A 15,032-nucleotide genomic window follows, 5' to 3' on the forward strand; every position below is an offset into this window, starting at 1 on the left:
AATGATTTAGACATAAACATAAGAGGGCATGATTAACCCACTGCACATCTTTACAGAGTTATGGCTTTTCCCCCTCAAGTTTAATGCCTTTCTTTAGTTAACCACAGAGAGTGGAATGTCCTTTTAGGTTTTTTTTGTGGCAACGTACTTCAGTATTCTGAAATATCCCATTAAATATCTACTGTCTCTCTGCTGATCCATCCCCTTTTTATTTTTTAAAAATGCCCAACCCTTTTTATTCCAGAAGATCTCTTGGGTGTTAGGATGAGTGAAACCAGTCAGAGCAGAGAATTCAGCATCTGTAGAATACCTTAAGTCTGAAAACTATAATTTAAACTGTTATTGATTGGACTGACAGATTGATTGCAAGGGAACAGATAATTGAAACTAGCCAGACTTTCAGTCCATGCAAGAATACCCACACATCACCGAATAAGTGCAGGATCATGAAATGAAAGCCTTCCACATCTCCCTGCTGTCCAGAGGCTTCGAGTGTTGACAATCTTGACTTTTAATTGCTATTTGAAGACTTAGGGTGTAGGTTTGCTCGCTGAGTTGGGAGGTTTGATATCCAGACGTTTCATTACCTGGCTAGGTAACATCATCAGAGGCGACCTCCAAGTGAAGCGAAGCTGTTGTTTCCTGCTTTCTATTTATATCTTTCTCCTGGATGGGGTTTGTGGTAATGTCATTTCTTGTTTGTTTTCTGAGGGGTTGATAGATGGCATCTAGATCTATGTGCTTGTTTATGGCATGGTGGTTGGAGTGCCAGGCCTCTAGGAATTCTCTGGCATGTCTTTGCTTAGTCTAGCCCAGGATAAATGTGTTATCCCAGTTGAAAAGGTAGTTTTTTTCATCTGTGTGTAAGGCTACGTGTCTTTTTGTGGCTAGCTGGTGTTAGTGTATCCTGGTGGCTAACTTTCTTCCTGTTTGTCCTGCGTAGTGGTTGTAGCAGTCCTTGTATGGAATTTTGTAGATGATGTTGGTATTTGAAGATTGTCAGCTGTGTTCTATTAGTGGCGTGCCTCAGTCAAGTTTCACACTAGCAGACAGATTCCAAGCTTGTGAAATTACAAAGAGTATTGTAAAAGTAACAAACACTAGATGTCCCAAAGCATGTTACAACCAACAAAGAACTTTTATTAGTACAGTCACAATAATAATGTAGGAAATACGGCAGCCAATTTGAGCTCAGCAGACTTGTAAAATCATAAACGTGATAATAGGTGAGATAATCTTTATATTGATTGAGGATAAATATTGAACTGTCCCATACTCTTCCTCTAAATAGTACAATGGGGTATTTTGCATTCACCTAAGCAGGACGTTTATCTCATTCAAAAGGCATCATCTCCCACAATGCGATCAGTGAGTATCCCCAGTGTCTTAGTTAAGTTACCCTGCAACCAATATCCCAACTCCTTAGTATTTAGAGTCACAGTGTCATATAACATGGAAACAGAGCCTTCGGTCCAACTCACCCATGCCGACCAGATATCCCAACCCATTCTAGTCCCACCTGCCACCACCCGGCCCATATCCCTCCAAACCCTTCCTATTCATATACCCATCCAAATGACTCTTAAATATTGCAATTGTACGAGCCTCCACCACTTCCCCTGGCAGCTCATTCCATACACGTAATACCCTCTGTGAAAATGTTGCCCCTTAGGTCTCTTTTATATCTTTTCCCTCTCATCCTAAACCTATGCCCTGTAGTTCTGGACTCCGAGCCCAGGGAAAAGCCTTTGTCTATTTATCCTATCCATGCCCCTCATGAATTTGTAAACCTCCATTAAGATCATCCCTCAACCTCCGACGCTCCAGGGGAAAAAAAAGCCCCAGCCTGTTCAGCCTCTCCCTATAGCTCAAATCCTCCAACCCTGGCAACATCCTTGTAAATTTTTCCTGAACCCTTTCAAGTTTCACATCTTTCCAATAGGAAGACCAGAATTGCATGCAATATTCCAACAGTGGTCTCACCAATATCCTGTACAGCCGCAACATGACCTCCCAACTCCTGAAGAAGAGCTCATCCCAAAACATCGATTCTCCTGCTCCTTGGAAGCTGCCTAACCTGCTGCGCTTTTCCAGCAACACATTTTCAGCTCCGAACTCCTATACTCAATACTCTGACCAATAAAGGAAAGCATACCAAACACCTTTTTCACTATCCTATCTACCTGCGACTCCACTTTCACGGACTTCTGAACCTGCACTCCAAGATCTCTTTGCGCAGCAACATTCCCTAGGACCTTACCATTAAGGCATACAATTCCTGCTAAGATTTGCTTTCCCAAAATGCAGCACCTCACATTTACCTGAATTAAATTCCATTTGCCACTCCTCTGGCCGATCTGGTCAAGATCCTGTTGTAATCCGAGGTAACCTTCTTCGCTGTCCACTATACCTCCAATCTTGGCGTCGTCTGCAAACTTACTAACTGTACCTCTTATGCTCATATCCAAATCATTTATGTAAATGATGAAAAGTAGTGGACTCTTCAGTCTAGATTTTTGCACTCAAGCACTGGGAACATTTTAGGAGTGCTATCTTTTGGATGATACGTTAAGCAAAGGTCCTCTCAAGTGAATGGAAATAAGCCTTGTAAGAAACACCTAATGGATGACATAGCTGATAGGGCCTCAGTCTAGGCTGCATTTGCCACCAAAGCACTATACTTGTGATTGCAATGCCAGAGAATGAAGCAGTGAGTGGAACTCATAAAAGAACAGACACCCAGGAGGAATATAAAGTGAAAGTAGGTGGCATGATGAGTAGACAATTCCAACTTCTGGCTCCAATGCAGTCCAGTACATGTAAATGATGTCAGTGGTATTGACAAGCTGTATTAGTGCTTTGGCAGGAGGTAGTGTTTCAGGTCTGGCAGTATCCGAGGGAAAACATCATTTTTGAGTCAAAACAACTCGAGCTCTTTTTGATTGGGAACCCTGGAATGAAAGCACTAAGTAAATGCAAGTTCTTCTTTCCCTGTGCATACTAGACTCACAATAAAACCTTGACATGCCAAAATGAGATCGTTGAGCCAAATCATTGACAGGGCAACCAAAACTAAATATTCCCAACACAAAGGAATCCAATAACACTTTTTCTCATTTCTTTATATATATATAGTGATATGATTTTGTCCAGCACTATTTTAAGCCAACAAAAAAACTCATGTAAAAGCAAAACTGTTTTAATAAAATATTGCATTACAAACAGAAAAAAGATTAAGATAATGACATGCTATCCATCTATTTCTTTTCACCTGTGCAATTTAAATTGAATATTGCTAAAGACAGACATTTTGTATAAGTTTTTCATCTTGCATCAGTTCAGGTGCAAGGATACCTATTTCAAAAGGGAGCAACAATTCACTACATGAGTAAAGGATGCTGATTGGAACTGAAAATCAATAATTGACCATTGAAATTTGGTTTAATTGTGCTCCTGATGAATGCAAGATGAAAAACTTTCAATGTGTATTTTAACTACTTTAACAATTTCTAATTAGATAACAAGTACATTTCATTTACCAAAATTACCAAATTAGAAAAGTTGTAAAAGTAGCACCCATTTACAAGCTATTCTTTGGTATAATGTCCAGTATACAGTCTGTAGGGCCATTAAGCTACTTCACATTGTGCAAAGAATCAACTTCCAAAAAATCTTTATGATTTACTGCAGACTCCAGTGGGTCAGGAATCCAGAAAAGATAAATGCATCAGTAAATACAGGTGAATAGGATTCTAACCACATTAGAGAATTACTTGGATTTTCAATATTGTCAATTTAGGAAGGCATTATATTTGCAAAAGTTTGCATCTATCAAATGTAACAACAGTGATCATTTAATTATGGCAGGATCATTCAATATTTTATGTCCACTTCCAAAGTTGGGAATTTTGCAGATTCAGAACGTTAAAAATATAATATTGCAGTGCCACATCAAGATTCTCAAAACTTCCAGTCAAAAATAATTCTCTCAACCTGATCAGAATCCTTTGTATAAGTTAATCATATTCTTATTTCCAACTGTAAACATTTAGCTGTGGATAGTTTGCTTAGCAAGAGCATTTCAAAACCAAAAAAATGGCAGCCAGCAACAAGATAATAATATCCACTATCCCTGATTTTCTTCGAGAACCCTAAAATTTATCTCATGCTTTACCAACATAACAAGAGTGTCAGGTGAAAGCTCAAATGGCTTTTCGGAATCATACAAATGACGGTCAATAAAAACAAATGCTGCACAGTCAACAGGTTAGAAAATAACAGAAAAAAAAAAGTTCATATTTCAGGTTGAGATTACCTTATACCAGAATTGAAACGTTAACTCTATTTGTCTCCACAGACCGTCTGACCTGCTGACTAACTCCGCCACTTGCTGTTTTCCAATGTCTGTAGTTAGTTTATATTTGAATAAGTGATAATTTGTTGATTTTACTTTACTGGTTTTGGCCTTCAATTTGCATTTTTAAGTGAATGAACCAGTAGTCAAGGAGATTAGCTCACAGTCTATAAACTGCAACTTCAAACAGTTGTAGTAACTGCATTTCATCTCCACGTTGATTATTTGTTTCTCCTTAATAGAACATGCCTTATGTTCATTAGGACAGAGCATCTCAACAATCAGCATTTCATTTTTTCTAATTTATCTGTAGTCACCATTTCCACTATTTCTCCAGACATGAACTGATCCTGGAACAGAATGCATAAAGATTTCAGATAAAACATTGAAAAAGTTCGTAAGAAATATTGCAAATTTATAATCAGCAAGACTGCTTATTTGCAGTTTTCTTGACAAATTGACAAGATCACAGTCTGTAAAGCACTGGCTAAATTCATATAATTTGTTCACAGTGGAATTGAATCAATTCCATTTTTAAACTATCAAAATAATACATAGGCTCAATCATATAAGATAACACTATCATCTGAGGATTAGATATTGTTGAAGCGCTGTTCTTTCTCTGATGGAAAACTGACTCAATAGGTTAATAACATTAAATACAGTGAGAAAATACTCAGGCAAGATTTCTTTTTAAGTAAATACTGAAAAACACATTGAATCAGAAAATCCTCTTGACGTCACATGATGTTGGATGAACAAAAAAGTGAAAGTCATTGGGACCAAAGAACGAGTGCCAAATTCAATCCAAAATTAACTTTGTTACTTGCTACTAAGGGTAATGCTTTAAGATGTTTTCTCGAACTGATTGCCATTACCAGTGAAGACTTGTAGGGCTCAATACTTGGTCCCACACTTTTTGTAGATTGTATTCATGACTTGTACTCAAATGATATAGAAATTGGATGTGTGGCTGAAAGCGAGAAGGAAAGCTTTAGATTACAATAAGATATGGAGAACTTGGTTAATTGGGGAGAAAAGGTGAACACGGAATTTTATCTGGAGAAGTGTGAAATAATGCACTCAAGGTACTGCAAGATGGGAAAATACAGAGAAGTATGGAGGAAGAGAAGGATCTGGAGTGCATGTTCTCAGATCCTTAAAAGCTAGTAGAACAATTTTAAGAGGCAGCATATAACTTTTTTTTAAATTAGCTTAGACGCTATTTGTGGAATCAGGAATATTTTTCGGGAAAAAAAAAATCGCTTGAGAACTGCTTTCAGCCTTGGTCACCACATTACAGGAAGGTAGCAATTACATTGGAGAGGACACAGAAGTTTCTTTTAGGTCAGTACAAATCAGCAGGACCAATTGACCTTGTTCTAAAGTCTAAGTTCATGGAAAATAAATATTGAGAACCTTATAATCAACGCTTTTCTACATCAAATAATGCTGGGTTACTGAATCAATTATTTTTGGATTGGCAAAACATCTCAACACCAAATATCAAATTAAAAGAAAATACAATGTTTTTGCACAATCTTCAAGTAAACTTACTTTATCATAAATTACTTTGATTATCAAAGAACAACTTGGACAAGTTGCAACTTCTTCTCCATTTTCCAGGTCTTCCTGTAAGATAACCATACAATGTGATGCTTTGCAGTGCTTCCAATTTTTCCCCTAATCCCAAATGTGCTTTCTCTGTCATGGACAATGGTTTCCCAGGCAATAAATTACAGACTGTTCTTTCATGACAGGATTGTCCTATCCTTACCCAAGAATGCCTACTTTTCCATGTCAAGCAATTCAAAAATTCCCAAAATATTCTCTCTCTTCATTTCCATGTCCATGACAGCATAAGTAAGAATTTCCACCACACAATATTATATGGAGGTAAAGTTTGTTTCACACTGAGGACACCCTTCATTGCGTTGGGTGGTAGTCGCCATCCTAAATGGGATCAGAATTTGATCAGACCTAATAACAAGAATGGGCATCCATGTCATACTGTGGGCTATCAGCAGCAGCCAAGTTGTCTCAAGAAAGGATCAAGACAAACGATGGAAAATTATAGGCCAATTAGCCCAACTTCGGTTGTTGGCAAAATTCTAGAACCCATCATTAAGGAGGAGGTTTCTAAATTCTTGGAAGAGCAGAGTCCGATTAGAACAAGTCAACATGGATTTAGTAAGGGGAGGTCGTGTCTGACAAACCTGTTGAAATTCTTTGAAGAGGCGACAAGTAGGTTAGACCAGGGAAACCCAGTGGATTTGGTCTATCGAGACTTCCAAAAGGCCTTTGATAAGCTGCCACACGGGAGGCTGCTGAACAAGGTGAGGGCCCATGGTGTTCGAGGTGAGCGACTGGTATGGATTGAGGATTGGTTGTCTGACAGAAGGCAGAAAGTTGGGATAAAAGGTTCTTTTTCGGAATGGCAGCCGGTGACAACGGTGTCCCACAGGGTTCAGTGTTGGGGCCGCAGCTGTTCACGTTGTATATTAATGATCTGGATGAAGGGACGGGGGCATTCTAATGAAGTTTGCCGATGATATGAAGTTAGGTGGACAGGCAGGTAGTACTGAGGAAGTGGGGAGGCTGCAGAAGGATCTGGACAGTTTGGGAGAGTGGTCCAGGAAATGACTGATGGAATTCAATGTGAGCAAATGCGAGGTCTTGCACTTTGGAAAAAAGAATACAAGCATGGACTACTTTCTAAAAGGTGAGAAAATTCATAAAGACAATGTACAAAGGGATCTGGGTGCTAGTCGAGGATTCTCTAAAGGTAAACATGCAGGTTGAGCCCGTGATTAAGAAAGCGAATGCAATGTTGTCATTTATTTCAAGAGGGTTGGAATATAAAAGCACTGTTGTGCTACTGAGAATTTATAAAGCTCTGTTTAGTCCCCATTTGGAGTACTGTGTCCAGTTTTGGTCCCCACACCTCAGGAAGGACATACTGGCACTGGAGCGTGTCCAGCAGAGATTCACACGGATGATCCCTGGAATGGTAGGTCTAACATATGAGGAATGTCTGAGGATCCTGGGATTGTATTGGTGTTTAGAAGATTAAGGGGAGATCTAACAGAAACTTACAAGATAATACATGGCTTGGAAAGGGTGGACGCTAGGAAATTGTTTCCGTTAGGCGAGGAGACTAGGACCCGTGGACACAGCCTTAGAAATAGAGGGGGTAAATTCAGAACAGAAATGCGGAGACATTTCTTCAGCCAGAGAGTGGTGGGCCTGTGGAATTCATTGCCGCAGAGTGCAGTGGAGGCCGGGACGCTAAATGTCTTCGAGGCAGAGATTGATAAATTCTTGATGTCACAAGGGATTAAGGGCTACGGGGAGAATGCTGGTAAGTGGAGTTGAAATGCCCATCAGCCATGATTGAATGGCGGAGTGGACTCGATGGGCTGAATAGCCTTACTTCCACTCCTATGTCTTACAGTCTTGTGGTCTTATGGTCTCCAACACAATCTGGCATATTCCCTTCTGCCATTTCCATAAGCCAGGGAACCAACTCTTATTCAATGCAGAGCATAGGAGGAAATAGCAACAGCAACACTAGGCACATCTAGTAATGAAACAAAAACAAATTGTTGGAGAAACTCAGGTTTTGCAGCATTTGTGCAGAAAAAGCAGTGTTAAATGTTTTCAGTCTAGTGACCCTTCTTCACAACCATTCTGGAGCATCCCTTATCCTAAAATATCAACTCTGCATTCCACCACACATGCTGCAAGACCCAAGTTTCCCCAGCAAATTCTGTTTTTGTCCAGAGACAGTATACTTTATAGAAATTGAACAAAGACTTCAGTCACATGGATGATTGTCCTCACATCATTTAAAGTGGGTAATTATGAATTTACAAAACCCGATGAATGTTGATGTCCTGTAATAATGGGTACGGACTATAGAAACCGATCATATCTTCCATGATTGTGTGTTGATGGAGACAAATTAAGGCAGAAAGGCTTTGCCTGCTACAAATGGGGAACTCACATACCGATGCTAATATGGAGAGGAAGAAAGACAATGGGAGAGGGAGGCAGTTAACTGGGTTGGGGCCAGGGCTATTCGTCCTGTCTGGAATGGACAAAGCTCTTGTCTAGGCGTATTTGCGTGGAGTGGGGGAATCCACATGGATGGATTGAAAGAGTACAGGCTTTCAGTTGCTGTTGCAGTAAGCCCTTTGGTAGTGGGATTTTTAACCCTAAAGTCCCCAATGTGCCCTCAAAAGAAGGAAAGCATGGAACTGACCCCTCTGTGACATTTTAACTTCCTCACTGCCAGGGCCACTTCATTACAGCCTTGGTTCAAACATGGTCAAAAGAGTTAATTCCAGAGGTGAGTCAAGAGCCAAGTGCTGTGTCAAGGAAAAAGCAAAAAAAAAAGAGTCAATGGAAATGGGCAGAAAACCTTCATGGCTGGAATCATACTCGGCACAAACACAAATTACTGTGGTTGTTTGAGGTCAGTCATCTTAGCACCAGGAACTCTCTACAGACGTTCCTCAGGGTGGAGTCCTAAACCAACTTTCTTTCAGGTACTTCTTAAGGTCAGAAATGGGGATGTTTGCCAATTATTGTACCATGTTCAGCACCATTTGAGTTTTCAGATACTGAAGCAGTCCATGCCTAAATATGTTTAAGTACCGATTTGACATGGCCCAGGGAATCCCTTATGGACTCAGGCCTGTAATCCTCTCTCATGGTTCGTCCCAGAGATCATACATTTTGGAAGTCTGGAATAAAAAGCCGCATAGATTAGTTTAATTTTAGTCATCCCCTTTATTCACTAATAGCGTTACAACATAACACTGACACCTATAAGCTAAACTAACTAGGTTCTAATAACCTAGGAGAGTAGGGTATCAGCTGTTCAAGTGCCCCAGCAGGCTACTCCAATGTACTGAAAGTGGATTCCTTTATACAAAAGTTTACAAAAACATTGCTCAGAACCTCATTCTAATCACAAAGAATGCTGGAGGATCTCAGCAGGTCTAGCAGCAGCTGCAAAAAGTCCAACAGTTAACAGATGCGACTTTTTCAAAATTAACCAACTACACAATTCTGATGAGTCATTCCACACTCAAACATTAGCTTTGTTTCTGTCTCCACAGATACTGACAGACCTGATGAGTTTCTCCAACATTCTCAGAATTTGTTTCAGACATCCAGCATTCACAATATTCTGCCTTCATTCAACTACTCCAACTCTCTTCTGGACAGCTTCCAACTTTCCATAAACATCAGATAGTCCAAAGAAACAAACAAAATAAGAGGTTTTTTTTGTTGCACCCCAATAAATACAATTTCTAATAACAGTATCTACCACAGTGAGCCTGCAACCACATAAATCACCTCTAACAATGATGAATAGTCATTGTGGTAATTTGTTGTGCTATAACGCGGTAGTTGTTCTCATGTAATCCAGTGTTATAAAATCACGTAATAGCAGTACCACTTAAACTGATGGGGTTAAAATCGCATTATAATCTATACAGTACATGCGTTAAATACTCCCGCTATAGAAACAGTACCTTAATGAATCAGTCGCGTTATAGCAGAACAACGTGTACAGAGAAACCCTTCCCAGTTACCCACTTACTGAAATACCCTTCAGCTGCAATCTCACCTAGAAGGTTAAATCACTAGCATCAATTAATTACTGCCAGGGAGATATTATTTATTTCTTTTGGGTCGCTTAAAGCCCTAATACTGATCGGAAGGTGAGTTACGGATGTGATTTTACTACAAACGGTCAGCTGTAACTACTGCACCATCCCACCTTGCTAATGATGAACTTGTCTCCACACGGACACGGATAATAATAACTCTCCGTCTCCTCATCATACTCGAAATCCTCGATTTCCACCTCATCGTGAAATACGGACATGATGACGGATCACAGAGACCTCACTGTCCCGAACAAGCCTGCGGCCTCCAACCGGCACTCAGCTCCACGCGTTTCTTCAAGGTAACCCACTCACGAACGCGCCTGCACCTTTCTTCAACCAGTTTCCCCCTCCACAAACGCGCCTGCGCCTTTCCTCAACAACCCCGCCTTCGAACGCGCCTGCGCCTTTCCTCAACAACTCCGCCTTCGAACACGCCTGCGCCTTTCTTCGACCGGTTCCACCTCCACAAACGCGCCTGCGCCTTCCTTCAACCGGTTCCACCTCCACAAATGCGCCTGCGCCTTTCCTCAACAGCCCCCCCGCCCTCGAATGTGCCTGCACAAAATTCCATTACTCGGGTCGCTAGTGCGCATGTGCAAGTATCGTGGGCTATCGGTTGGAGGCGCTCATGGTCTTTCTGGCGTTTTTTGTTATTTTCTCAGATTTTTAATATCTGTGGTAATTTGCTGTCGTATTTGACGCGTCTAGACCCCATGAGCAGCAGTGGATAAATACACTTATATTAGTGCGTTACTCTCTCCATTTGCCACTGCAAATGTAATCTTTAGCAGATTTTGAAAATCAGGTTTGGGAATCATAATTTGGAGATGCCGGTGTTGGACTGGGGTGTACAAAGTTAAAAATCACACAACACCGGGTTATAGACCAAAAGGTTTATTTGGAAGCACTAGCTTTCGGAGCCTTGCTCCTTCATCAGGTGGTTGTTGCCCGATGAGGAGTGGCACTCCGAAAGCCAGTACTTCCAAATAAACCTGTTGGACTATAACCTGGTGTTGTGTGATTTTTAACTAGGTCATGGAACGAACAGGTTAAAATCTTCGAGTAAAAAATGAGGTCTGCAGATGCTGGAGATCACAGCTGCAAATGTGTTGCTGGTCAAAGCACAGCAGGTTAGGCAGCATCTCAGGAATAGAGAATTCGACGTTTCGAGCATAAGCCCTTCATCAGGAACAGGAGCCACCCTCTCGAACTGAAAGTCTTGCCAATCCTGGTCAATGCATGTGACAGTTAGATTGTGTGCAGCATCTTTCCAAGAAGTTCAACGACGTACTTTCACAACAGGCTCAAAGTGATTGGGTTTGAAGAGTTTATAACCAAAACTCCAGCTACATACATCCCAATACTACATTTCCCCCCCCAAAGAAGAGTTAATGACAAGGAAAATCTTCCAGAATAATTGATCTACATGCCCTCTCAGAGCTCTTTTAAGAGTAACGTGTTGCTCTTGTTTTAATTAATATGATAATAAAATGGGCTTGTTGTCCACCTCCCTCAAAATTCCCTATTGAAAGAGTACCAACAAAAAGTTCACGAAGCATCATGCAGCCTTTGGCAGGTTCTTTCAAAATCTGATGGTAGGACAAAATGAGGTACTGGAATGTCACGCATCCACTCTGTATTAAGACATTAAAAACTGATTTTGGCTAAATGTTCTGTGCAGAGCTTCAGCCTATCTTCTACATACCCACCGGCTCCCACAGCTACCTGGACCAGACCTCCTCCCACCCTGCCTCCTGAAAAATCGCTATCCCTTATTCCCAGTTTCTCCACGTCCACTGCATTGGTTCCCAGGAAGACCAGTTCCACCACAGAACACACCATATGGCCTCCTTCTTCAAAGACTGTGATTTCCCCTCCCACTTGGTCGATGATGCCCTCCAGTGCACCTCTTCCACTTCCCGCACATCTGTCCTCGAACCCCATTCCTCCGACCGCAACAAGGACACAACCTCCCTTGTCCTCACCTTCCACCCCACCAACCTCTGTATACATTGCATCATCCTCCTCCATTTCTGCCACCTACAAAGACCCAACCACCAGAGATATATTTCCCTCCCCACCCCATCTGCTTTCCGTAAAGACCATTCCCTCTGTGACTGCCTTGTTAGGTTCACGCCCCCCACCAACCCACTCTCCCCTCCCGGCACCTTCCTCTGCCACCACAGAAATTGCAAAACCTGCGCCCACACCTCCATCCAAGAACCCAAAGGAGCCTTCCATATCCATTAGAATTTTACTTGCAATTCCACACATAATTAGATTAGATTACTTACAGAGTGGAAACAGGCCCTACGGCCCAACAAGTCCACACCGACCCATTCCCCTACATTTACCCCTTCACCTAACACTATGGGCAATTTAGCATGGCCAATTCACCTAACCTGCACATTTTTGGACTGTGGGAGGAAACTGGAGCACCCAGAGGAAACCCATGCAGAACAGGGGAGAATGTGCAAACTCCACACAGACACTTGCCTGAGATGGGAATTGAACCTGAGTCTCTGGCGCTGTGAGGCAGCAGTGCTAACCACAGTGCCACTGTGCCACCCTGCATGTCATTTACTGTATCCGTTGCTCCTGATGTGGTCTCCTCTACACTGGGGAGACAGGATGCTTACTTGCAGAGCACTTCAGAGAACATCGCCAGGACACCTGCACCAACCAACACAACTGCCCCATAGCCGAACAATTCAACTCCCCCTCCCACATGGCCAAGGATGCAGGTCCTGGGCCTCCTCCATTGCTGCAATCTAACCACCCAATGTCAGGAAGAAGAATGCCTTCTCATCTTCTCCCTTGGGCCCCTCCAACCACATGGCATGAATGTGGCCTTCACTAGTTTCCTCATTTCCCTCCTCCCCCAACCTTATCCTAGTTCCAACCTTCCAACTCAGCACCGCCCTCATGATCTGTCCTACCTATCTATCTTCCTCCCCACTTATCCACTCCACTCTCGTCTCTGACCTATCACCATTACCCCCCACCTCCATCTACCTATCACACTCTCATCTACCTCCCCACAGCCACAGCCCCACCACCCCCCTCCCATTTATCTCTCTACCCCTTTGACTCACGAGCCTCATTCCTGACAAAGGGCTCTTGCCCAAAATATCAATTCTCCTGCTCCTCCAATGCTGCCTGACCTGCTGTGTTTTTCCAGCACTACACTCTTGACTCTGATCTCCAGCATCTGTAGTCCTCTCTTTTTCCTACTGTCACATGATAGTCAAAGAAAATGCTAGAACCTCGTTGAATATTTTAATAATCAGTCTTAAGTTTTGATTTTCTGTCATGACTTGAGCTTGCCAGGATTACTGCACCTTCTACAAACAAGTGAAAAACAATGCGATCAGAAGTAGAGAGGGTATTTGAGGTGAGGAAATCATTTCAAACTCAATCATCTGTGTTATTCTGTCTTATTTGCAGCAGAAATGTCTAGTTCAGGTCATCCAACTACATAGCTGCCAGAGCACTACCAAAACTACCTATTGATCAACATGATCATCTTTGTGTCAAAGAGTGAGCAAGATTAAATAAATGTTTGCCATGAAGCATCACAAGGAAAGATTTGGACACATATTTAGAAGCTCAATAAAGAGATAGAATCATAGAATAGAATGAAAAATGTGTTGCTGGAAAAGCGCAGCAGGTCATGCAGCATCCAAGGAGCAGGAGAATCAACATTTCGGGCATAAGCCCTTCTTCAGGAATCCTGAAGAAGGGCTTATGCCCAAAACGTCGATTCTCCTGCTCCTTGGATGCTGCCTGACCTGCTGCGCTTTTACAACAATATATTTTTCAGCTCTGATCTCCAGCATCTGCAGTCCTCACTTTCTCATAGAATAGAATGCCTACATTATAGGCAGAGTTCATTTGGCGAATTGAGACTTCACTGATCCCCTGAAGAGCATCCCACCCAGACAGCACTCTATCCCTGTAACCCCACATTTACCATTGTGAACTCAGCTAGCCTGCAAATTGCTGGACACTATGGCATAATTTAGCATGGCTAATCCACCTAACTTGCACATCTTTGGACAGGTAGGTCCATATGGTCTGAAGGTTCTTGTCTGTACATTAGACATAAATGTTTCACAACAACTTAGATATTGTTTCACTGAATGTAGTACAACTTAATTAGATCACTAAATGAATATTAGTGATTCACAATAAGAACCTGCTTCTTAGCAGCCTTGTAAGCAAGGGCCCATCTCAGGTGGTTAATCCATCAACAGATCTCTGAGCTTGTCTTTGGAGTGTTTGACTACAATGCCCTACTTACAACAGCAATGAAGTCCTTTATAAACTATTTGTTTGTGCCTTTTCTTGTTATGACTGTGTGCCATATAAGTAAACTCTGGTTTTGGCCAATTTAATTGGTTTTCTATTACATCACTGTCATGTTCAATAGCCAGGTGTACTCTATTCATATCCATCCCTCACATCATCGCTGATGTCACACGCTCAGTGACTTCCACCCTGCCCCCCACCCACTGCTGTATTTGCCACCACTTCCACCCTCACCAATGCCACTCAACTGCATTCTGCTGACATGCCCCTCACAGATCCCACTGTCATCATCCCCACCCCCAGAACCCTGAGGGGAAGACCATCCCTGCTCATGACTCCACCCCCATTCCCCCCACCACCACACCCACTTCAGTTACACGCTCTGCCCACACTCCCAGCTCCACACCACCCAGATCCTAGCTCCCAGCCCTGCTGAGTTTTCACCATCCCTCCAGACGTCCCCCTCACTGATTACGAACAATCAGTCCTCAGCAAAAGTCTCACCTTCATTCCCCTCCACCCACGCATCAATGAATTTAATACACGCTGTGACGTCGAACACTTCTTCCGCTGCCTCTGAGCTTACTTTCACAATCAGGACTCCTGCCCACCTTCTGAGGACCCCTTCGCCCAACTCCAACACACTCCATCATCCACCTGGACACCCTGCGCTGGCCTATTAC

At 42.3% G+C, this 15,032-nt stretch overlaps 1 protein-coding gene across 1 annotated transcript; it reads right to left on the reverse strand.

Moving 5' to 3' along the window:
* Positions 1-3,248: 3,248 nt before the first annotated feature.
* dph3 (diphthamide biosynthesis 3) lies at positions 3,249-10,422 on the reverse strand. Its single transcript, XM_060826655.1, has 3 exons — positions 10,149-10,422; positions 5,912-5,986; positions 3,249-4,704 (listed from the first exon to the last, which is right to left on the reverse strand). Exons 1-3 carry the CDS (start codon positions 10,254-10,256, stop codon positions 4,636-4,638), a joined length of 252 nt encoding a protein of 83 aa, XP_060682638.1. The 5' UTR covers positions 10,257-10,422; the 3' UTR covers positions 3,249-4,635.
* Between the last annotated feature and the right edge of the window lie 4,610 nt (positions 10,423-15,032).

This window comes from Hemiscyllium ocellatum, chromosome 6 (assembly GCF_020745735.1).
Source record: "Hemiscyllium ocellatum isolate sHemOce1 chromosome 6, sHemOce1.pat.X.cur, whole genome shotgun sequence".
NCBI classification, from domain to species: domain Eukaryota; kingdom Metazoa; phylum Chordata; class Chondrichthyes; order Orectolobiformes; family Hemiscylliidae; genus Hemiscyllium; species Hemiscyllium ocellatum.

Excerpts from the sequence above, each read along its gene's own strand:
- dph3 (XM_060826655.1), bottom strand. The coding sequence starts at position 10,256 with ATGTCCGTATTTCACGATGAGGTGGAAATCGAGGATTTCGAGTATGAT. Across the intron at positions 5,987-10,148 it reads ACAAGTTCATCATTAGCAAG|GAAGACCTGGAAAATGGAGA; the intron begins GTGGGATGGTGC and ends GTTATCTTACAG. Across the intron at positions 4,705-5,911 it reads TCAAAGTAATTTATGATAAA|GATCAGTTCATGTCTGGAGA; the intron begins GTAAGTTTACTT and ends ATTCTGTTCCAG.